At 41.5% G+C, this 25402-nt stretch overlaps 4 protein-coding genes across 4 annotated transcripts; 2 read left to right on the forward strand and 2 right to left on the reverse strand.

Moving 5' to 3' along the window:
• Nucleotides 1-493: 493 nt before the first annotated feature.
• LOC115020985 (meprin A subunit beta-like) lies at nt 494-4096 on the reverse strand. The gene is made up of 7 exons (XM_029451096.1): nt 3972-4096; nt 3422-3657; nt 2735-2953; nt 2036-2203; nt 1568-1786; nt 1018-1467; nt 494-603 (listed from the first exon to the last, which is right to left on the reverse strand). The coding sequence occupies exons 1-7, from the start codon at nt 4094-4096 to the stop codon at nt 494-496; spliced, it is 1527 nt and encodes a 508-aa protein (XP_029306956.1).
• Nucleotides 4097-12739: 8643 nt separating this feature from the next.
• On the reverse strand, nt 12740-14050 carry LOC115021499 (apolipoprotein A-IV-like). The gene is made up of 4 exons (XM_029451993.1): nt 14029-14050; nt 13895-13946; nt 13626-13776; nt 12740-13501 (listed from the first exon to the last, which is right to left on the reverse strand). The coding sequence occupies exons 2-4, from the start codon at nt 13932-13934 to the stop codon at nt 12925-12927; spliced, it is 768 nt and encodes a 255-aa protein (XP_029307853.1). The 5' UTR covers nt 13935-13946; nt 14029-14050; the 3' UTR covers nt 12740-12924.
• A 2375-nt stretch (nt 14051-16425) lies between these two features.
• Nucleotides 16426-17697, forward strand: LOC115021497 (apolipoprotein A-I-like). Its single transcript, XM_029451992.1, has 3 exons — nt 16426-16465; nt 16878-17013; nt 17124-17697. The coding sequence occupies exons 1-3, from the start codon at nt 16426-16428 to the stop codon at nt 17695-17697; spliced, it is 750 nt and encodes a 249-aa protein (XP_029307852.1).
• A 4443-nt stretch (nt 17698-22140) lies between these two features.
• Nucleotides 22141-24352, forward strand: apoeb (apolipoprotein Eb). Its single transcript, XM_029452447.1, has 5 exons — nt 22141-22232; nt 22473-22538; nt 22631-22784; nt 22960-23247; nt 23335-24352. The coding sequence occupies exons 2-5, from the start codon at nt 22496-22498 to the stop codon at nt 23678-23680; spliced, it is 831 nt and encodes a 276-aa protein (XP_029308307.1). The 5' UTR covers nt 22141-22232; nt 22473-22495; the 3' UTR covers nt 23681-24352.
• Nucleotides 24353-25402: the final 1050 nt, after the last annotated feature.

A 25402-nucleotide genomic window follows, 5' to 3' on the forward strand; every position in this document is an offset into this window, starting at 1 on the left:
TGGGAGACGTGGTGGGGAAGGTGGTGGGAGACGTGGTGGGAGACGTGGTGGGAGACGTGGTGGGAGACGTGGTGGGGGAGGTGGTGGGAGATGTGGTGGGGGAGTTGGTGGGAGACGTGGTGGGGAAGGTGGTGGGAGACGTGGTAGGAGACGTGGTGGGAGACGTGGTGGGAGACGTGGTGGGGTAGGTGGTGGGAGAGGTGGTGGGAGACGTGGTGGGGGAGGTGGTGGGAGACGTGGTGGGGGAGGTGGTGGGGGAGGTGGTGGGAGACGTGGTGGGGGAGGTGGTGGGAGACGTGGTGGGGGAGGTGGTGGGAGACGTGGTGGGGGAGTTGGTGGGAGACGTGGTGGGGGACGTGGTGGGGGAGGTGTTGGGAGACGTGGTGGGGAAGGTGCTGTAAAATAAATAGTGTCATTTTAAAGACATATTGTATAAGTTTTGTTTTTAATTGAAAAGTTGTTGAAAATGTACTTAATTTGATAACTGAATGTCTTACCGTGATGAGCAGGGGCTTTCCTTCAGATCTCTAGGAGGATGTTTAATCTCCACTGGTCCCTTTTGAGGACATGGTAGAACACTTCCGTTAACGAGAGGCGTGAGATCTAGAAAATAATAAAGTTTCACTAATTATGGACAAGAAAGAACTTCAACTTAGATGCAATGTTTCAAAAAAGCTTGTGTTAGAATCCCAATCAGACAGTGAAGTAAAGCAGTAAAAACTTATTTCCGCCTGCCTTGGAAGCTGAAGACTAAAATTGCACTCCCTCCCTTCAGGAAGTCTCTGGTTTTCAATTGTTCCAAATCAGAAAAATAATTTCTTCCAATCAGAGGTCCGGCGAAGACGGTCTCATTATTCTCATCTACGTATGAAGTTCCAACCTTCGCAGGATCATCCCACACATAGCTACCTATTTATAGATAACATATAAATAATTAAAAGAAAATACTGTAAGTGTGCAGAAGTAGTGACTTTTCATTCAAGAGTTAATGATTTTTAAAAATAATTTTAAACTTACCATTGCTGTTTTTGGATAGGTCAGTGGTGATAGTCCTTAGCTTAGACATCTGCAACTGGATGTTGGAGTTCTGATCCAGCATTTTGAAGGTCACCTGCCTCTGTAGGCAAGGCCACTGCAGCTGGTCGTCAGATTTACCAGACAAGAGCTGCACAAACGCTCCGAAATATGTCTTGTACATTATAACCGCAACCGCGTAAGCATAGCCCCCTGTGGAGTATTGCCTAGGGCTGTATATAGTGGTTCCAAAACTACTCTTGCTCAAACGGTCTTTAAATTCATCAAGCTGTAAGGTTACATGTGGACATTCCAGCTCGGACAGATTGATGTCATCGATTGAGAAGCCGCCTGAAGAGTTTCCTGCTCCTTTACGAACCTCAAACTCCACCTGGAAGTGCTTGGTGGCATTCAGGGTAACATGATGGAGCTGCCAGAAAGATGTTGGTGCACCTGGAGGAAGAGTTTTGTGATTTCTTGAATATTAAAAGACACACTATGAGTCTTAAACAGCATTTAGAGCAGATGATACCAGATACTCAGAGAACATTACCAGTGATCTGTCCCATGAGGCGAAGGTTTCCCTTGAGGTCCTGTTCATTTTGAAACTCTCTGATCCAGATGTTGAGGTGGTCTAACGGGTTCCCACTGTGGTAATAGTAGAACTGGAGACACTGGATATGATGCTCCCTGTTGGTACTCATCATGTGGGTCTCCAGCCAGGCTGAGTCTCCCTCCTTACCTGATGCTGTGCTAGCGTGCATGAAGTAACCTACATCTTCACCTAGAATGTTCCAAAAGGAGTATGTTATGGAAGACCTTCAAATATAATATCTACATATAAGTTATATATAAGTTTAAGGTGATTAATGACCATCTTTTGTGTCATTCTTTTTTGTTATTTCTTATTCTTTGTGGGGGTTTATGCCTTTTATAAGATATCCAAACAGTTCAAAGATAACAAGACATACGTTGTGGTTCATGGTCAGCGCCATGTGGCTGCAAAACTTAAACTTCAAACTCTTACCATGTTCACCACTGCCATTGGGTAGACTGGTGTGGTCAGACTCAGGACCCCCTTGAACAGTTGTTTCCATTTCCCAGCCACGACCACTCTGTGAACAGCGAGTCATTTGACACATAGATCCATTAGAGAAGCTGCAGTGCATCTTGAATGCAATGGTTGAATCTGTATAGAATAAATAGCACAGGATTGAGAACTATTCATGACTTTAGGATATTAAATCAAAATGTGGCAGATTCTAAGTGTTTATTAAAGTCTATAGAATCATTTGGTGGTGAGTTATAGGTGCAATTCAACCAAAGGTTGTTTTTGTGTTGTAATTTATTTTAATCTTTAGATTAGTTAGCAGAGCTTGTATTGTAGAGAAACCATAGAGTTGCAAGATCGGATAATAGTCATATGAACGATCATTCATAGCTAATTGACTACTGTACTGACAAACAATCTCCATCTGTTGATCTAGAGCCAGATCAGAAAACGTACATATTGGTCACTGATAAACTTAGACTCTGAATGCTCTGAAGTAAAGTTCCTAAAAATGTTCCTGAAAAGGTTTGTGGGCTGGAAATAACATAATTACATCTCCAAGGAAACCTGGAAAAAGATGACTGTGATAATGCAAAAGAATATTTTTATAAAGGCATATTATGTTCACATGGTCCCGAAGGCTGGTCCCTTTAAGCCCCAAACACTTACTGCATTTGTAGAGGCTGTTCAGCTCCAGAACATCAATGTGACTCATTTCCAGTCTTTGACCAATAACATCCTGGTACTTTGGGTCTATGGTTACAATTGTTGACCCGTTGCCGTTGCTGAAAGCATTTCCGCTGTAGTGCATCACGGACATGTAGTCGTACCGGAATCCCTGAGTGGTGGTGGTTTTATTGTTACCTTTTACAAAATTTTTCTCCAAACCTAGACGACACATATAAAAGCCAAACATCAATCACTGCATAATGTATATATTAAAAAAAAATGGTCCAAGCGTAATTCACAAATCACTGATTAGACAATAAAATATTACTTAACTGATCAATTAATAGAGTCACACATGTCACATGGCCACATTGATCTCTTAAATGCCAAATAATGAAAGTTGACAATTGAAAAAGTAAATTGGGAAGCAACAAAAACACATAACATATTGTGAAACGTGTTGACAATTTAAACTAATTATTAAGAAATTAATAAGATTTTTTAGAATAATGTTATGTATTAATAAATTGTTTCATTAAAGCATTATTACGTATGTTTTTCCATCAATTTATTGACTCATTTATAAATACTTTTGATGATTCTGCCTGTAATTTTACAATTACAAAATGAATATGTTTATTTACTTATTGTCGGATTAATTTGCAACTCTCTCTAGGTCCTTCATACACCTTGGTATAACACATATAAAGAACAGGCGTGTTATAATGAAAGTCTTTTGCGAACCTGTTCGGATGTTCTCTGGAAAAATGGTCACATAACCATCTCTGTCGTATCTGGTGTGTTCATGGTAGAAGCCCAAAGCGTGGAGGAACTCATGTTCCACGGTTGAAATGCTATCACAGTTTTTCCCAATGGAGAGGTCCTGCCCGTTGGCAATTACTCGCCCAATAAATGAAAAACATCTAAAACGGGACAAAGCACTCATCAGTAACAGCTTGTCACATGTGTACCTTTATGTAACTGAACACATGCTTCATTTATCAAAGCAGACATATAGCAAGTTACAAATAAGTGCACAGCAACTGTGTGCTCGAGCAAGAAAATGTAAATGAATCAAACAACAATAAATCCTACAAGCTCATTTCAAACAGAAGCTGAATATGGTCAACCACATATCTGTGAAAGTCTGTTAAGTTACTTATTGTAGACAAAAGTAGCAAACGAGGAAGATGTGAGGAAAAGAAACATAAAGAAACAAGAAAAATACAAAACCTACCCGCTTAACTTTTGCACAGAAATGTAATATTTCTCAGAGTCCCTTGGTTTGAAGTCTATACATGACTTCAACCTGAACTGGTCGAAGGCTGTCAAGATGAGTCCTTTAGCGTTCATCTCTTCCATTGTTCATGGGGGTTGTGTAACAAGAAGGAACAAAGAAATGACAACGTAAAAGCAATGTATGCAACTTATAGATGAGGTATTCTTGCTTGTATACAATATTGGAATGCACAGCTCTCACATATTCCTTCTACATGCTCAGGTGGAGTGGGGTGAACTACTGCCTGGCCAATCATGTAACATATTTCACCAACTCCCTAACGTCTCCCATAGACAAATAATATTTATTATCATTATTATGGATGAAAGATTATATTTACCAAGGTCTTTGTCCAAAACATATGGGACTGGGGATGTCCACAGTCTGTTTACTTTAGTAGTGGCACTCCTTTGCGTGTTCGGTGTCTGAGTAGATTTACAAGAAATATTGTGGGTGACACCACGAATTCATACATACATCTTAATTTTTTTAATAAAAACTACAAAACTGCGAAACCCACCTCCAGGATATCGTCGTGTAATAAATCTAGGATAAAGCATGAAAAGGCGTTTTTGATTTTGTCAGTAGATAATCAATAACAATGATAATAATAATATTTAACGACTCTATGAAGCCGCAACAAAGATGCTTGGTTAAATATGAACAAAACAATCTTACCACAAAGTTCATTTAATGATATGAAGATGTTTAACTTTACCCTTGTTTGCCTCTGTAATGTCCTTGATGTCACTGATTACTACAAGAAAACAAAAAACAGATGAGATGCTGCTTTATAAAGTTGATTAACATTGTTATATATAGTTCTGTAAATTAGTTTTATGAGATAAAATATGAAATACTTACGTATTATGTTTTCTCCGACCTATAAACCATCAAATTGGATAATATCAACATGTGTAGTGATGTAATTCTCAGATTTACAACATGATTGTATTCTAGTAAAATATGAGTCCAAATTTCCATCGATATCATTAATTAATAAAAATGTTTTAATTCTTACTGATTTTCGGGGTAATGCTGATGAAAGCCCGAAGGTCACGACGAGCAAAATGTAGCTTTTCATCCTTGAGTCTTGGACCAAGCTTCAAATATGCAACAGAGATTAATAAAGTTACAATACATAAAAATGTTCCTTCAACTCAATCTGAAAATTCAGTTTGTTTGATGTGTATTTAAAGAGAATATAAAATGTTAACCTTGTGCCAGCCTGTCTGTTCCTTAACTGCACATGAGAAGCTCTGACTGAAACAGAAGAATTTTCAACATTTTAAGCGAGAGAAAAGTCTCAGGAAAAAACACAGAACAGGTTTAAAACTATTCATACAATTGTAGTCTTGCAACATTGCTTACATTCCTTCTGTGAAGTAAATTACTCCTGATTGTATTAATCCACACTGGAAAGACTATCATATGTATTTGTCTACCTCTATGAATGTATTTCTGCACTATTATGCATTTTCTGCACTGTATGTATTACAAACACAATACTGTATGTATTACAAACATATTGACTGTAAACACAATAGGAACACTTCCCCTTTAAGAGAACAGGTCAACAACCATCACTTCCTGACTCTGCTGACGGAGGAGCGTGATGGCGCCAACGGGGACCAATGAGGAGAAGGTCAACGCCTCCTCCATGTGTTAGATGCGATGCTTTACAACTCTTTGTACACACTTGAGCGGAGCCGTGAGACAGCAAGATGGGGGTCATTGAGCCATGCAGTCTGTGGAAACGGCGATGCGAATTGTGTCCTCAGCTGAGAGTATTTTCTATGTTTGACTTATCACGTTAATAAATATATCGATTAATCCTAACCTTAACCCCTAATCCTAACCCTAATTTTAACCCCTAACCCTAACCCTAACCTTAACCCCTAATCCTAGCACTCCAAATTGCCATGGGGTGGGCTGGCAAAAGATATGGCCCCAGGTTGACCGCAGAAACTGCAAACATAGTACATAACATGCTCAATATCACTGCACCCTCTATCACCCCCACTGTCGCCCCACCACCTCAGAGGCACGCCCCCCTTCCCACCATCACCGAGGAGGATTTTCCTCACCTCCCCGAACAGGCCCCTACCAGACTCTCCCTCTTCCAAGGTCCCCGTACTTCACTGTTAACTACCCCTGTCCCGACCCCTGACCCTAACCACAACCCTGGCCTTACCCCTAAGCCTAACCGGCTGTCCCTGGCCCGGGCCTCTCAACAAACATTGAGTAGGCCCGACCCTCCTTCCCCCTCCCACATCACACTCACCAGGGAATCTCTGCAGACCCAGAATTCTCTCTCCTGCCTCACAGCCCAGCTGCCCCTTACACCCACCCCCCCACCCCATAGGCCCAACTACTCCCCAAGTCCCCGGCCCTGTTCACCTGTCATTACACTTGACCTGAGGTCACCGTCTCCTCTCCTCCTCCCCTTCCTCCCCCTACCTCTCCTCTCCCTCCATTTCCACTTTTTTCCATCCCACCACAACCCACTCCCTCTCTTCCGGTCAAGTTCAAACCAACTTGTCACACTGCCAGACCACACCGGAAAGCACAGGACTGGACCAAGCCAGTCCTGATACTGGGGGATTCTAACATAGCCAGAATCCCACCTCACACTGACCCTAACATCCAATTGGACAGTTTTCCAGGGGCCAAAGTCTATCATCTCCTGGAACTCATCAAAAGAACAAAACCTACTGGCAGAACCGAGATTCTCATTTTCTCCGTAGGGATCAACAATATGGATCAGGACCCCAGGCAGATGACCACAAAACAACTCCGGGCACTCTTCAAGCAGGCTGCCATCACTTTTCCCCATGCCTCCATTTACTTCCCCCTTTTGAACTTTTCCCCTCAGCTCACACAAACACAGCAGCACAACCTCCGGTACATTAACCACATCATGGACCACCACTACACCACACTCCCCTTAATTCCGCACGACACATTTATTACTGAAACAAACAATATCCATTGGACCCCTAACACTGCACAACACATTTTTAGATCCTGGTTAGCAGAGTTAGGCTTAAATACACTCACATCCTACCTGCTACACCACTCAGACACATCCTTGTCGCCTGCCTGAGGCCCTGATCCCCCCCTGGAACCAATATTACCCAAGAACACATAGCATACATATACAACACCCATCCACAGATCTGTTGGCCAGTGCAAACAAATCACAACCCCGACCCCTCAACACTAACCCCAACCCGACCCTAACCCTAACCTTAACCCCTAATCCTACTACCTAACCTATCTAACCCTAACCTTAACCCCTAATTCTAACCCTAACCCTAACCATAACCTTAACCCCTAATCCTAACCTTAACCCCTAATCCTAACCCTAATTTTAACCCCTAACCCTAACCTTAACCCCTAATCCTAACCTTAATGCCTAATCCTAACCCCTGAACCTAACCCTATCCAACTAAACAAAATTGTGAAATGCAAAATTTGTATTGTCCAGTGAAGCGTCCCACGAACAACACTTTTGGTTCTGTATTTTCTAATTTCACATACAGACAAAACTGACAGAAGGTCTGCTACTTCAGCACCACGGACAGCACCAAGCATGCATTTTGGTCAACAGACATTGTACTTCTACAATGTTTAGTTATATATTTATAATTATATCTCAAATTTAAAATCATCAAATTTGGAGATACTGTACACGGTCTTTCCTGGACAGGAGGGGTATGGAAAAAGGGGTCTGAAAAGTAACTAAAGCTGTCAGACACATGTAGTGGACTAGAAAGTACTAGAGTAGCGGAGAAGTGTATAATTGCAAAAAATGGAAACACCCAAGAAAAGTAGAAGTATCTTAAATGTGTTCTCCTGAACTGGACAAAATGTCCTATTTGTATTTCAGACTATTACGTTTCCTGTTTTACACGCTGTCAGGAGACATAGGGGCTGTTTTGTAATACAGGCTTTTCCACATTATTTTGCAAGTGTCCTGTGATTGTGTACATTTTAATCTTTCAACATATTCTTTTCACTGCATTCTCTTCCTAGCAATGTTTGTGTTGTTGATGACAGCTTCATCTTTTACAGTTGGTTTAGGCATGTTCCCTTATCGTGTGTCTGCATCAGAGTCAGACAACATGTGATGAGGCAGCTCTGTTGTTTAGTGGATGACTTGACAAACCTATAATTCAAAAAGGTAATAAGTGTTTAATTTGAAAGTTATATTGCTACGTTTTTAGCTTGAGCTGGTATTTTGCAAAGATCATAACATTGTCAAGTTGCACGGAAATATGCAAAAAGTAAAGATATTTTTATATTTGATGTAATGCAGCTTCAAAACATCAGCATTATTTAGGTTAAGTGAAGAAGCAGATACATAAAATATCCAGTGGATGTAGTAAACTGTATTTCAAAGTTGCCTAAGAGACGATTTAAGGAGAAGCAATGCCCCCACAGCAGTATTTACACCAGGGGAGTCAAACATGAGGCCCGGGGGGCAGATACCTGTGACAACATGTGTTGTGCCTTTGTAGATACACTGTGATCTGTAAGTTGTAACTGATAAACTGAGGAATAATATTGTTGAAATTGCACCTTTCTTTCTTAAGAAATGTCAGGTTGTTCATAATGTTTTGTAAAAAGATTAAGTTTGAACATTTTCAGAATGTACGTGTACTTTTTTGCACTAAAATGAATTTGGAGTTGTGGTTATTTATAGGTTATTATGCTGTGATTTTACTGGTCCGGCCCACTCAAATTGTGCTGAATGTGGCCCCTGAACTAAAATGAGTTTGACACCCCTGGTTTACACCACCCCATTTCTATCGGCTTTATGTTCCAGACACCTGCACCTAAACGTGATTCTGTACCTGCTGTACCTCTCTCTGTTTAAGACCAACTTAAAACCTGTATGAACCCACCCCTTCACAAATATAACCTTAAAACAACATCACTCACACACACCTAATTGAGAGCAGTACCAGGGACGGTTGAATACTCATTATAATAATATAGTTTATTGCTCTTATACTGCTATTGGTACCGAGCACTTTTAGAGCCAATCACGTGAATATGGTGCATGGAAAGTGTTGAATCATACTTCTGGAGGTTCTCACGTAAGGCAATTAGGAAAGGTCCTCAGTCTTCCTTGTTTTGCTGTCACTCACATTTCAACACCCCTTTCAGTTGAAGCCACGCAGATCAGAGCCAACAGTCTGAAAGAGACAAAAGATCTGACAGGTGGTGGTGGTTTGCTGTTTTCCACGCTGTCACAAGATATACTTTAGAGTAGTAATACAAGCTTCCCCACATTCTTTAGTGAGTCTTCCACAGTCTTAGTCTGTCTGCATCACACCCAAGTCACCAAGTCAAGACTTAAAAAATCTATAAATAAAAATAGAAAAGAGTGTACATTCAATTAATGAATTAAACTTCACTGCCTCAGCTAATTCACCTTTATTTCTTTTTCAAAGCTACTGAGATGTGAAAGGAATGAAAGGAACGTCATGATATGTCATGATAAGTAAACCTGATTGTGTATCTGGGTTCATCATTCTTCTGCCTCATTTAATCTGTTTAAAGAGCAAATGTCAAGCTTTTGCTGTTTATTTCATTTGAAAGGCATCTATCAGCATCTTTGAATGCTAGTTAGACTTCAATGAGTTTAACGTACGTGTTCTAAGACTCATTTTGTACATTTATTACTGAAATCTGACCGTTTGACCACTTGATCAACATTATATAAAAAAAACATTCCTATATCTTTAGAATACTGTCGTGACATTGTTTCAGAAACTTCAAATTAAAAATGTCATTCATGCCTTGAAAATGGGAAACATTTTTCAATCAATAGTTTTTTTTAGAGCTATAAAGACCTGTAGTCGCATACTTCCACTTAAAGACCATAAAAACTTAGTACACGAACAACAATCACAGTAAAATAAAATACATCCGGATTCTGTAGGTAATATTTATTGAGAATTTTACAGTCAAAACTCAATTTATCTCCTTCATCAGGACTGTGCGGGAGTAGTTTGAAGTGTAAGCACATCTTGTGTTCATGCTGGACCATATAACTCATAGCAAGATGCGGTTGGATGATTTTAGTGTTCAAACGATGTCCTGCAGTATATTATTGTACCTTGTTGTTGGCCAGAGGTCACTCTTTGCCTGCTGGTCCTGTTCCTGCAGTTAAACTGTGTGACAAGATAGAAACAGCCATAAAATCATAAGAGTCTTTAAAAATTCATTTGAATGTTTCTCTCAGTCAAGAGCAGTGCGATAAGGGAGCTGAATGAATGATTAACATTACTATTAAATCATTGCCGTAAGCTTTATATCTATATCACAAGAGTTTAAGGCTCATATAATCATTTTCTTTGCTATCGAGATGAAACTAAATCCCAGTAAATAAAAAATGATCTTATAGCGATGTACAGCAAAAAAGTCTTAAAATGTTTGTTATAATATTAACACAATTAAGAAAATAATAACACAATAATATTCATATTCATAATAAAATAAAACATATTAATATTAATAATAATAATAATAATACCGTAATAATAATAATGCATATTTATCATTTTTCCTGGTTTCATATATATATATATATATATATATATATATATATATATATATGTTTTTTAGACAAAGCTGATCATCAATAAAGTACCATACAGCATATTTTCAACAAGGTGGTTGAAGTGAGCCTCGATGGGCACAAAACAGAACATTTCATTGCACATGCATTCAAGTCACGTGACTTGTTGAGAAATGCAGAAAGAACCAGCGGGTCACGTGCGCTGATTCTTTCTGCATTTCTCTTAATGACACGAAGCGCTTACACTGCTCTGTCACAGTTTCTCCACTGGGTGGCAGTGTATACTATTGTATTTTCGCAGGGAATACTTACCTCCCAGTGTTGCATGATGCATTACTGAGTATTCAAGTACTTAAGTAAAAGTAGTGACACCACACTATAGGAAACAGGCCCCTCAATTACAAGTACAAGTCCTGCATTCGAAATTTCGAAAAGCGAACTCAAAGTAAAAGTATTAATTTGTCAGAATTGGCCGGTGACCATACTGATCATATGTTTTGATCTGAAAAGTAACTATAGAAAATACATGAAGCAGAGTACAAGGTACAATATTTAGAAGTATGAAGTAACATAAAATGAAAATAATAACAAGGCTTCTGTCTCTAGGCTGCTCTGAAGTAGTTTGCAGTCAAATACAATTGCTCTCCAACAAATACTAACATCAAATATGTATTTGGCCCGACTCAGGCTGTTGATTGAAGGTGGAACATTTTGAGGGCAGTGTAAAGAAAACAAAGTTTAAACAGTTACATTTATTGCTTTTTTGTGAAGCAACTGTTCTGAAACACGACCAGCTGATAGTGGACAACAAAGCCTGACCTGAGGGCATTTACAATGACCCATCAGCAGCCATCTTTTCATCTCCACGGGCACCGATCTGCTTATCAAACCAGCAGCATCAGTCTAACAACAAACTCTTATCTGCACCAAAACATCTCTAAACCTCTGTGTGCCACCATGGTGATTAAGGCAAGATGTGTCTTGTTCAAATAAATGTGTGTGCGTCAAACAATACCTTCCTCCTCTCAATGGCCTGTGCCAGGAACAGACAGACATCAGTCTCGCTCCCTGCATTAGAAAGTGTCCGTTGGGACCCTAACGATGTCCTTTTGGCTGTTTTGACTGATAATGCCTGTGTTAATACTACTTCTGGGTGCCCACACAAATGCTAAGCAGATGTAAAACAGGCCGGAGCATGAACATGTGAGATCAGATTTGCATTTGTAAAGTCTCACAGAGCTTTGCGGTAGTTTGAATAGTTTATGTCTTCCTGAATGTGGCACTTTAACATTCTGCAATTACAATTAGGGCTGAGAGATTTTGTTAGGGTTCAAACTTTGACTTTTCCTATAAGTGGATTAATTATTACTCAAAACAAAAGTTATTCTCTGTCAAAACAAAGGTCTTCTCTCTTCAACCCCTGTTCCACAAGGGCGTTAAGCTTGTAATTTGTGATTTTACTTGCGATACCTCAAGATTGCTTTTTTTCCCAGTGTGTTTTGATGTAACCAGGAAACAAATATGCATGGTGTGTGTATGTGTTGTGTGTGCATGTGATTGTAAATGTAGTATTGTCACTGGACTCTGACCCTCCACGTTGGATGCTGGCACTGTCAATAGAGGGAGGAAAGTTTTGTGTTAATACATCAACAATGCAGAATGTGATTTTTAGAACAAACAACTAGATTAGATGAAATCAAATGGGATAAATCATTAAAGGACTTGTCTGGGTCTCTCTCACATCATGTTGGTCATCCACGTTTCTCACAGCCATTTCTCCGTTTAAGTCTTGACACCAGGAAGGTGCAGTTTCATGGCAAGCGCGGACAAGTACCCGAATAAGAACAACAGTCTGCCTCTGGATAAAGACGGAGTCAACACTGTGTCAGGAGCCGGGACGTGTTAAGACATGAGAGAAATACAAGTTGCCTTCTGGGAAATAACAGAACATGTCCCACTGTGGCTTGTGACCACGTTAGTCCCTCTATATGTTTATGTAGTATTCAGTCTTTGTCAGTGCTGTGTACCTTCAAGATGGCTTGTCAATACACAAAGTCAGCAAATACAAATGTATAGTTTCCAGATGCATGTATTTATTTTTGAATAACTTAGAGAGATTACAAAAAAGCTACGGTTTCAAACTTCAAGACACAAAATAAAAACATAGTATTTACATTTTCCACAAGTGCAGAGGTTTGCTTTGCAACTAGCAATAAATATTAGTTTAATTTGGTTTACAGTATATCTCATGCTTCAAACAGAGGTAGACCCAACAAGGCCAGCATCTTGATGAACGCTGGAGCAGGGGTGGACGCTGACTTAGTTGTCGTTGATAAAGGATTGGTAGAGGGACATGAGCTGGGCCTGGAGGTCCTGTGCGTAGGGGTCCAACGTTTCCCTCAGGTCCTCAGCGTAGGGAGCCACCATCTGTTTCACTATATTGGCTCTCTGACTCAGCTCAACCTGGACCTTCTCGGTCATGGGGGCCACGCTATCCTGGAAGTCCTGCAGGTGCTGGTCCACCTTCATTTTCAGGTCATCGGTGTAGGGCCCGAGCTGAGCCTGCAGATCCTTCACACTCTGCTCCAGGTTGATCTTCAGTTCCTCGCTCTTCTGCATCAGGGTGGCCCTCAGGCCCTCAGAGTCAAGGGATTCTGCGTAGGGTGCCAGCTCCTGTTTGAGCTGCTCCACTCTCTGCTGGATCTGGACCTTCATGTCCTCGGTGTAGGGCTCCAGCTTCCCCCTGACAGTGCTCAGCTCCAAGGTCAGCACAGTTCTCAGCTGGTCAGCCTCTGCGGTGATCTTGGTCATCAGGTCCTTGGCTGCAGGGGGGAGCTGCTCCTGCAGGGTCACTGCATACTTGCTGGCTATGTCAGTGCTGTCTGCCAGGCGGGCACTGGAAGACACACAAAGTAATGGTTCGACAATCAGGAGGTTTGTGTAATACCATACCAGTCTTAATCGCCATGCTCCACATGCACACTAATGGTCACCATGGTCCTGTGTGTCACACAACTTACTTGACTTCCTGTCCAAACTGTGATTTCCGGATCATCTGAAGAGTGTCATCAGCTGTTTCGGTGGCCTTGCCAATGTAGTCCCAGAAAGCATCAGTCAGCTCTTCTAGCCTTGGCTTTGGTGCATCGGCATAGAAGAGGTTGGCATGACAGCCTGTTGGATGGACACAAGAACAGCTTCAGAAAAGTGGCGATCTTCAGCCATTCAGTTCATTTGTATTGCTCTTAGTTGTTAAGTTGACTAAAAGGAAAACAAAAAGATTGCAACTTACCAGACAGCACTGCAACGGCTAGTACAACGAATACCTTCATGATTGGGTCTTGCTGAAAAACAGTTATGATCTGGTTAACTTTCAAGATGTTGCATTATGTCATGTCATGTTTGGAAAAGTAGTTTAATTCTCACCTGCTTTTGGCTTTTGTGTCTCTCAGAGTTGAGCGTGTTTGTGAATGAGGCAGGTGCTTCCTTGTATATATACTGAAGCCACATGACAGTTGTAGTGAAGAGCCCAAAGTCCAGAAGTCCCTTCCATGTTGTCACGATGGCTCTCTTCCTGATTCCACGGCTTCTCCAGGCTACTATCACATGAGCTGCTGAGGACACGCTGACACAATCCTTACAGTAAACAGAGGTTATGTGGCTTTTGGGACAATAAAACTATCTTACTTGACAAGAAATATTGCACTAGTTCTCCTCTGACCCCTCTCTAGAAAACATTTAGGAAATAGTAATTAACTATCCACGTCGTCCAGTGTTTACAGCATGCAGATAACTCTAGATAACCATGGTATGCTTCACTAGTGGACTTTGTATTAGGGTCAAGCAACGTGAATGAAATGTGCATTGTGAGGACAGAGGGGCAGCCAAAATATTCAAAGTCATTGTAATACCAATATTCATTAGTAATGCGGTTGAGGTGTTTTATGGTAGCATTAGATCAAAGTAAATCAGTCTTTTGAAAAATTGCTTTAACCTACACAATTTATCACTGAGAGGAATAATTGGAATAAGTAGTAAATTTACCAAAGTGCTCAAAACGCAATCTAAGTGCAAAGCAAATCTCTGTCTGTCCTCGAGAACCGTTCATCGGATCTACTTCACACTTTGTGGGTGAACGGCTGCGGTCCCAAGGACGTACAGTGTCAAAGTGGGGAAATTTGGACACACAACATATTCAATATGATTAAAGGTACTTTGGTTAAACAAGCAGACAGTGCTCTGTTGGCGTCAGGGCTCTGCGGACTGAGTCGAGCATGTCGTACATCCGCCGTGTATTTCATCGGTGTTTCTCAATGACTTGAGTGTGTGATGGAACTATGTCACGGCAGGTGTATTGCTGAGGACCCAAAGAAAGCGCAGTGTTAAGTGTGACCAGGGGGGGGGGGAACCTTTTTCCTATCAAGGGCCATTTCAATTTTTACAACATCCTTCGAGGACCATACTAATTACTGAACTCATAACTGCTAAATGTTTAAGACACAGCCCATTCATTTCACCTTTCTTTCATGCTGTACAAAAAAATTAATTATTTCATCCATGTATCTTTCTGTTTTATCTTTCCTTGTTTTTATGTTACGCTCTGGAGAGAGATGCTTGTTGGGCCAAACTCCGCCAAAGAGCGTTAACTTTATCCAAACGCACTCGTCCTTTCAACCTTGTAATGACGCTCAAGAGCCTTTTTCATCACCGCAAGCGCGTCCGTACAAACTAGGCACACTGGCCTTTTACTTCCATAAAGAAACAATCGTTCGTCCATAGCTGTTCACTGATGTCATGTCAATTTTTTTTGACATGACGTGTTGTGTTCAAGGACCATGACCTTGGCCAGGAAAAACAGTCAGTCGCCAGTTTATTCTCTTGCTGACTAGATTTGGATTCTTTTTTTGGAGTTGATTTTTTGCGTATATTTATGAATTACCTCGAGGGCCAGATCAAAAGCCGGAGGTTCCCCACCCATTGCCATAGACCAAGCATTTGGCCTGTTACGAATGTTTTTGTACGCTCACCGCACTACTTTTTAAACACCAAAAGTGCAACTAAGGTGTGAAACTGCAGCTACTTTGTCCTCCAGAAGCTGACGTTGTTTGAGTCTGCTAACCTTTGGACAAACTGACTCATAGCATGACACAGAAACAAGAACCATGAGATGCTGTGACGTTAGCTGGCAACATGTCAATCTAATAGTGACAATAAACCAATCACTGTTTATCTCATCAAAGCTGGACATCAGAGAAATTAGGAACAGGGGTTTCTCCTGTCTTGGCAGAGTGTTATCTGTGGCTACGCAAAGCTAACATCAAAGTGATTACAGACAGGCATGTGAGGACAAGGTCCATTTAAGGTTAAACTTAAGGACTTTGTCACTCTAACACACGACACACACATTTAGGTCATATAAATGTAAAAAGATTCTGTCTGGCAGATGATCACTGATATATTAAACTGTATAAAATTGAATATGTACTGTAGTGTGTATGTGCATTGGTGTAACAGTATGGATTTGTACATGTGTGCTGTGTGGATTCTCTGGCACAAGGTGTCAATGAGGATAGTAGGGTGAGGCAAGGTGACAGCAAGGCACTCGCTTCCTGGACTTTGGATCATTACAGTTTGGTTCGCTTTATAAGCCGTAGAACTTCACCAGTTGAACACAAGCGCTCCCGAGTGGATTTAAAGATACATCGTCCGCAAACTCAGGTAAGACGACAAAGAATTGTCTCAGAGTAGCAGCTGAGTTCTTCATTTCAGAAATACTTCTTGGTTAACAGGCTGTGCTAACCAGCTTTGTATCTCATTCCAGCCATGAAGTTCCTTGTTGTGCTCGTCCTAGCCGCGTTCACCGGTGAGTATGATGGCAAAATGTCACTGTTGTTTTATAGAGCGTGATATTTACCGGTATGCTCAAGATACAGAATAGCAAGGGTAAATATGCACTTGCATCTATTTTGCGCCGCTCTAGTCTTACGACTTTTACACTACAACCAACATTTTACTACATGTGAAATTTACCGATTCACACACACATTCATTGATCATTTAATATAATGCTCATTCACACACACTCACACATGCCTTCAGGATTTGAAGGTTCAGTATCGTACCCAAGGACACTTAGACATAAGGAACCAGGAATAGAAGCACCAATTTTCCAATTAGTGGACGACCCACTCTGCCTCCTGAGTCACAGCTGCGCACTAGTTTAAATGAAAACATTTCTAACTGTTCTTCAAACTCTTTTTGTGTCTATCCAACAGGCTGTAATGCTGATGCACCCAAGCCACAGCTGGATGTACTGACTGATTCCTTCTGGGATTATGTTGGCAAGGCCACCCAGACAGCTGATGACACCATCCAGATGATCAGGATGTCTCAGTTTGGACAGGATGTCAGGTAAGTCAGAACAGACCATTGTGACCATTGTAAATATATTTGATATGCTTATACTCCTTACTAGAATCAGAGATAAAGATAACACTTTATCTCAATTTCTCATTTTCTAGCGCCCGTCTGACAGAAAGTACCGATGTGGCCAACAAGTATGCCCTCAGCCTGCATGAGCAGCTTCCCCCTGGAGCCCAGGATCTGATCACCAAAGTCACCGCAGAAACCGAAGTGCTGAGAGAGCGTCTGAACCTGGAGCTGAGCACCGTCAGGGAAAAGCTGCAGCCCTATACCGATGACATGAAGGTCCAGATCCAGGAGAAAGTGGAGCAGCTCAAACAGGAGCTGGCTACCTACGAGTCCATGGAACCTGAAGCCCTGAGGGCCACCCTGATGCAGAAGACCGAGGACCTGAGGGCCAACTTGGACAAGAGTGTGAAGGATCTGCAGGCTCAGCTCGGGCCCTACACCGACGACCTGAAGGTGAAGTTGGACCAGCACCTGCAGGACTTCAAGGAGCGCGTGAAACCCGTCACCGAGCAGGTCCAGGGTGAGCTGTCTCAGAGAGCCCAGCAGGTGAAAGAATTGGCCACCCCCTACGTTGATGAGCTGAGGGAAAAGCTGGACCCCTACGCACAGGACCTCCAGGCCCGCCTCACCTCCCTCTACGAGTCCTTCACCAAAACCAACTAAGTCAACCTCCACCTCACGTGAAACAAACTGCATTGCTGATCCCAGGAGCACGCTGTTAACAAAATGACAACACAAGCTCTGCAGTTTTGAAAGTTGAAGATATCTGTAGAAAGTATATGATTGAGCTTAATAACAAATATTGAGTGTCACACTGTGTTCTCTTCTAATATCATGGGAATAAAGACAACGTTACATATACACATAAACTTGTGAGTCTGTTATCTTATTTACAGTCCTGGATGTCACTCGACATCAGTATATCTACTTCATATTCAAATTTAAACATGAATGAACACTGTGGTTAAATGTGGTGATAGAACATTAGAAGCCCTGTACATAATGATATGCTTTGATCATCTAAATCAGCTTCATACAAAACAATTACTACTTGACTGGATGAAACAGAATTAGTGCCACCTGGTGAACACATCGAGTCACTTCATCGTGTATATTCATGTGCTTAACTTTAACTTTTACACTGCAATGATTTCACTTTTGACAGTTATGAGGAAACAAGAAGCTTTTCTATATTAGCTCCACGTAAAAGTGGGGAATAAATCATTCCGTGTTTGTTCAGTGTCTGGTTGCATAATCCCCCCCCTTACTGTCACTCCCCCCTAAGATTCAGTTGTGGGTCTCGGAGAGGGCATGTTCAGGTTTGTCTCTGCAAGCTTGTTTTTTAGTTTTCCTTTTGTGCCTCCATCCCTCTGCCAGGTCGCTCCCACGCTGCCTTACCCCGTGGCAAACAACATTCCTCTGTTCTGCCCCCAGCTGTCACAGAGCACACTCAACATTAACCCTCCAAGCACACACACACACACACACACACACACACACACACACACACACACACACACACACACACACACACACACACACACACACACAGCTGCACTATAAATATATTTTAATCACTTGTGATGGGAAGACATTATGTTCGATGACTAAAGCGTACTAAAGTTGTGAAATAGGAAACTCATGGCCGTGCTTATAACAAAGTAACGTACTGTTGAATCAGTGTCACATTTCATTCTGATAAATATAATAATGTATGTAAGGAAGATTATTCGTTAAAACATGCAGTTTTTCATGTCACCGTATGAGAAAAGTGTGCATGGTCTTTCTTGCCAAGAGAGTTTGATAAGGATCGATAGCGCTCCTATCTGTGCAGTATACAGAAACATGTAGCCTGGCTCTAACGTAAAACCTTTTTACAGAAGGTTATATCTGGGACTATTTAATTAGCGTGTTTTAGAGGTGATGGTCGGCTGTAGCTTCATTTCAACACACAGGTGTGATGAGAGTGGGATCTTAATATCCACCAACAAACCTATTTCTTAAAAGTGTCAAGCTACTTCTTTAATTAGATGTCATTTACGCTGATTTGAAATAATACTGGGCCACATGTGTGCACATTAAGGAACATGTTTTTACAACCAAGCATCTCCTTCATGAGGATTTTGCCGTGTGTACCATACCCTGTTTCCCTGAGCACTGTAAGGGGATGTGACTCAAGATGCACAGATCAAACCTGCGGCTCTCCCATCAGCTGATAGCTCCCTGACTCAGAACTAGTGGAGGTCACACTGCAGCAAAAACACTCAATTGCGAACTTGAATGTCCAGTTCACCCATTTTTCAACCGCAGACAGTAACTGCAGTAACCTCGCTGACTCGTGTGAACATATGTTCAGAGGGGTGAGATCATCCAGCCTCAACCAAAAATCATGTGAGGTTAGTTTCGTTCATCTAAAGACGCCCTCTCACACACACATTGTCCTGGTTGTTGTGGAGCAAAAGGAGAAGAGCTAGATGTTTTACTGTATTACCTCATGGTTGTTCTTGAATCTCTCTGTTTCACTTCCCCATCTATCCCCTGGAGGTTCAGCAAAGGGAGGCACAGACTGCGGCCTTTGTTGGTACATATGTGTAGTTTGTCCACTGTGCTCCATCTTCGTCTGCATAACACACACACTAAAGATACAGTTCATGTCTGTTATCTCCGTACTGGAACTGCATCTTAGCAGCTCATGGAGGTGGATGTTTCACACAAGATTAAACATGTAAGCAAAACAAAACTGTGTGACAATGTTTTACGCACAACGGTGGGATTATATTACTGATCTTGATTTGTTTGTGTGTTTGAACTGGACTGGACTTGTTATCTAGCAGAACATTCCGTATCTTTCTGTGTGCGACACACCTCCGGCGGTGACACACACACACACACACTGCTCACTATTGTCGTTGAATATTAAGGTCAAAGGTTTGTTTTTTAAAAAGAAAAGTGACACCTCAACATTAACTGGAAATCTCATCACACTGTTTCATCTCATTGTTGATTGTTTACAATTGAATCAGAGAAAAGCTCATTTCCATCCATTACAAGAATGCTGAACTAATCATTTAGGTACAGTCTCCCCCCCCACTTAACACATAGTGGACGCCTTTATGTTATCACACACTAATGTTATCATGTTCTCACACTAATTACCTGACCAAGCCAACGAATTCAAACTTTGTTCCAGTGTAAAGTTGGGATTCTGTGAAAAATGACAACCAAGAGGCCAAGTCCTAAAGGGCAAAGGTCATTACACATGGGCAGTGATGAGGCAGAGCGACTAATGGCAGCAACAAATGTTATGTCATAGCCTAACTACTTAGTGTTTAATTTAAAATAAGCCCGTTTCCAGTTATCTTACTACACATTAATGAACATTTCTGTAAACGTGCAGCTGGACAGTTTCCACCTGCAGTCCCTCGGTGAGATGTTTCTTAAATCAGTGACGTAATTGTTCAAATACGCAGACACCATTAGAGACAGCGACTGCAACAAATGAAGTGTTCTCAGGACAGAAGCAGCAAAACATGAGCAAAGTAATACATCAACAATGTCCACTATTCAGTACGTGTAGCAAGCAACACAGATTACAGACAGTAAGAGCAACAATAAGCAAGAGGACATCATTTGCTTTCTACACCACATAATATCCACAAACGTAATCAACACAGGCTGAAAGTAAATCACGTAAATGTTTAGTCTACTGCTTAATATGCAGTTCATATAATCAGTATATAATAACTTTTACTCAGGGTTTGGCATTGACTTTACACGGTTGTGGGTTTGACCGTGTGATTAGGGAAGTCTGTGTTTGATTCCCTGTAAATGCAACAACACTCTTTGTCATAACAGGAAATTACAGGTTTGTCTGATGGACAAAAACATGCTCCAGGGCTCTTCACGGTTTCTGCTACTAAACACATTTGTTCTCAATAAGCTGAGGTAAACATTTTCTTTCTGCATCAGACATCCCCCTTTCCGCGTGCCAATTTCAAAACCCTGGAAATGTCTTGCCCTCTGTGGAAACCTACAACATTAAAACAGATATGATTTCAGTATGTTTCCAATATGATTCCTGTATTTACTTCCTTTGTTCAGTGTCCAGTTTGCAGGTAATAGTTGATTTCCTGTGTATTTTATTTCCTCTAATCCTTCTTTTGTAAAGTGGGCTTGCTGTACCGGAGTGTCCACCGAGCCCAAACATGCGCACATTGTAGCGCTGACACCTTATGTGCACTTCAGGCACGTCCTGGTAATGTGTAGCTCTACATAGAGCAGCAGTACAGTGCATAGAAAATGCAATTTGTTGCATCTACATACAAAAAAAGTCACTTGAAATGTTGGGATTGACATGCAAAGGTTACATATATGTTGGGGGCTGTGTGTCGGTAGGGGGAGGGGTAGCTGGGGTGTCAATGGTCAGCACTGACAGACCATTGAGATTGCAATGCATGTGTGAAAGCCTTATTTACATCCTGGCACTTGGAGGATTTATATTCAGATGAGACCACTTAGTGAGAATGTGGTCACTTAACACCGACACTCATAAAAATGTGTAACTTCAGTAAAAGTAGCCGTACAACAATATACACAGTCAAACTTAAGTAAGTAGTAAAAAATGAAATTAGCACCAATGTAAAAAAAAGAAATCAGTTTTCAATGATGGAATGTAACTTATTACATTTACTCAAGTTTCTATTTAAGTAGAATTAAATGTTGTGCTCTACACTCCAGTTACTAGTTACTTTACAGATTCATGTTTTACACAACATGTAATTGGCTTTAATTGTAATAGAGTATTTTACATTGTAGTGTGGCTGGATCTGACCTATGTCCACCTGAGTAAAGGAATACGTAATAAAGTATTATATAAAGTGATATATACAGAGAGATATGTTTTTATGGCATTGAACGTGAAGCTTTCAGCCCGTTGTTCTCGTGACAGACAGATTGCTCAATCAGCCCCTCAAACAATGCAAACCTTTGAGAACTTCGGACGCGGTGTTGGTGGCACGTTGCGTGGAGGTAACTAGGGATCTGTGCAGACAAATCATCATCACCACGTGAATGCGCGTGCGAGCAAATCCCCACCCCCACCGCGCGCAACACGCCCAGCAGCAGCAGCAGTGTCCTGCCACTGTATAAAAGCCCTCAGTCACCGTTCAGGGAGTACGGAGGAATCTCAACCCCCTCAGGTGAGTGAGAGGACGCTGCGATACATTTCATGTATTTCTGATCTTTTTAATGCTGTTAGCCCAAATTATGTGACTTTATTTATTTTAGTTTAAACTTTGTGACCTTTTTTTATTTTTTTAAAACAACAACATTTCCAGCTTGAATCCTAACGGAGGAGAATACACCTCATGGCACTGCTTCAACTGTAGTTATTATAATTATATTGTTGATTACTCAAGTGTTGCCCCTTTCATTCGTAGGTGTATCTGTCTATCCAACAACCATGAAGTCTGTAGCTCTGATCCTCGCTCTGGCAGTCATCACTGGTAAGTAGGATTAACCAACATCTGTTTTATTTTTTATTATTTGCTTAGATATTTGTATATTTATCTAAATGTTCCTTATGTGTCCCAAATAGTCTGCAATGCCCGTGTTGTGCTCCAGGCTGATGCCACCCCACAAAACTGGGAGCAAACTGTGGATCGTTTCTGGCAGTACGTCGCTGACCTGAACCAGAAAGCTGATGGAGTCGTGCAGGACATCAAGGTCTCCCAGCTCAGCAGGGAGCTAGAGTAAGTTTACAACAAGTCCACTTATACTTAGTTTCAGTAGCTCCAGTATTTCCTAGTTCATAGATTTCTCTGAGTCTCATTTCCAAACCTTACATCTCTCTAACCTCTCATCTTTGCATTATGCTCACAATCCTAATTTTTCCCTCATCTGACCATCCTGTTCTTCTGCTTCCAGCACTCTGATCAGCGACAGCATGGCAGAGCTGCAAACATACAGAGATGACATCCAGACCAAACTGTCTCCTTACACCGAAAGCTCCACCGGTCAGATGACTGAGGACCTGCAGCTCCTGGCCAACAGACTCCAGAAGGACATGCTGGATGCCAAGGAGCGCAGCACTGAGTATCTGGGTGAGCTGAAGACCATGGTGGAGCTGAACACCGATGACGTACGCACCCGCATCAGCAGCTACACCCACAAGCTGAAGAAGCGCCTGAACAAGGACGCTGAGGAGATCCGCAAGTAAGTGAGGTGGAGGGTTTCACATAAGTCTTTCTTGTCTTTGTAAATATGAAACCTAAATGTTTCCCTCTTCTTTCCCCACTCAAGCACTGTGTCCAACTACATGGGTGAGATCCAGTCCCGCACCTCCCAGAACCTGGAGACAGTGAAGGAGAATGTTGAGCCCTACGTCCAGCAGGCCAGTGACACCGCTAGCAAGAAGCTGACTGACATCTCCACCATTCTGAAGAGCCAGGCTGACATCTTGACCATGCAGATGGAGAGCCAGGCTGAGGGTATCAAGACCCAGCTGGAGGCCACCGCCAAGGAACTGCGCAGCTCCCTGGACAGCAAGATGGACGAGCTGAGCGAGATAATCTCCCCCTACGCCACCCAGATCCGTGAGCAGATTGAGAACATCATGGAAAAGGTCAAGGAGACTGCCTCTTCTTAATACCCTGACAAAGAGGGAGGAAAGCAGGGAGTTGAGAGTTACAGTTGATATCTTCACTTGGGTGCTCCATTGTTCAGGATGAGGGGGGTTGATGAGATGAAGGAAGGAGGATGAGGTCTTTGCAGAACAGTCAGCAGATAAACGTCTGTTTGTGCTCTTCTGCGGTCCCCCTTTCTTCTCTCATCAACTCCCCTGATCACTGAACATAAGCAATAACAACCTTTAATACACAAGCAGGAGACAATTATTTGCAATATGCTTCACTTTTCTACTCCTAACTGTTCTGTTCAAGGTTTTAAACATTTCGTTGTGCTTGGATTCCAGCCTGTATTATCCCATAATACACCAAAGTGTCTTTCATTTCAATAACTGCACTGAATTATGATGATCAAAAGATGGGGGGGGGGGGCACATACAGTTCAGATGTGTCTGCTCGTGTTTTCTAGATGTGAAGCACTAAAGATCCCGTCTGTATCGTCTGCATTCTTCTTGTGCTTCACAGAGGAGGTGAATGTAAAATGTCACAATGCATTTCTTACAATCAGTGAGTGCAATGCTGCCTGTGTGTTCTTTAGTCTGACTGTCCCTTGTGTGTCACATGCCCACCATGCTGCTCACTGTAAGTGCACCGTGTGCTGAACAGTGCTGAGTGAATAAAGAACCTAGAAAATATGCTTTGTCTCCATTGTTTGATTCTCTGATACAACATGAGAGAGGAAGCCATTATTTAACACAAGGTTCAGTAACTGAAGTGGATACATCACAATGCTCCTCCTGATCCACTACTGTGTATAGTCACAGCCTCCAGAGCAGTTTGATTGTAATGTTGAACATTGTAGATAAAGAATGAAAGACTCAGGAACAGTATGTGCTGAGATTATCACGCTGAGCAATTTGAATTTAACTATATTTACACATAAAATGTAGACATTAATAAGAAGCTGTTGGACCATCTGAGCACTTGCAACCACCTCCTGACACACACACACACATACACACACACACACACACACACATGCACACACATATTTTGCTGAATGTGAATCTAAAGTTCAAACTGAAGTAATGAATCTTAAAGATAAAAAATGTTTTATTATTTACTCTCTTCTTGTGTACTCCACCCCATTCCTCTCCCTTTCTCCAACTCCTCTGCTCATAGAGTCACCCCCCCCCCTACACACACACACACACATACCCCACTTAGTCCAGACTTGTTAAGATCTGATCCCAGATTGCTTTCTTTTGATCCAAGCAGGCACTTTAGAAACACGCTGTGATTGAATGCTCTTTACGGTAACTCTGTCATTTCTAGGTTTATCTTGGCTCTGATAAATAAAATACAAAGATTTATAGCTACGCATCAGTGCTTTTGTATACACAAATTTGCTCAGACATGCAATAAGAGATATGCACGCATACGAGTGATTAAGATGCATATCATTAAACTGCAATGTTTGTTGCACGTTGAGAATTAAGAAACATATAAAACAGAAACTGTACCAACTATAGTGGTTGCAAAGGTTGTAAATCTAATCAGCTTGATACACATCTGGACCCGAAAGAAGTTCACGATTGTCCTTAACTCAGATCATTCACCCTCTTCCAATAGAACAAAGAAAAAAGTTTATGCTCATGAAACTCAGCAGGATTTTTCCCTTTGAAGTGCAGAGCAGAGGCCACCAGAGGACACCATTTGTCCCTTGTTCAGCTCCTCTCCTCTGA

Source organism: Cottoperca gobio, chromosome 16 (assembly GCF_900634415.1).
Source record: "Cottoperca gobio chromosome 16, fCotGob3.1, whole genome shotgun sequence".
Lineage (NCBI taxonomy): Eukaryota > Metazoa > Chordata > Actinopteri > Perciformes > Bovichtidae > Cottoperca > Cottoperca gobio.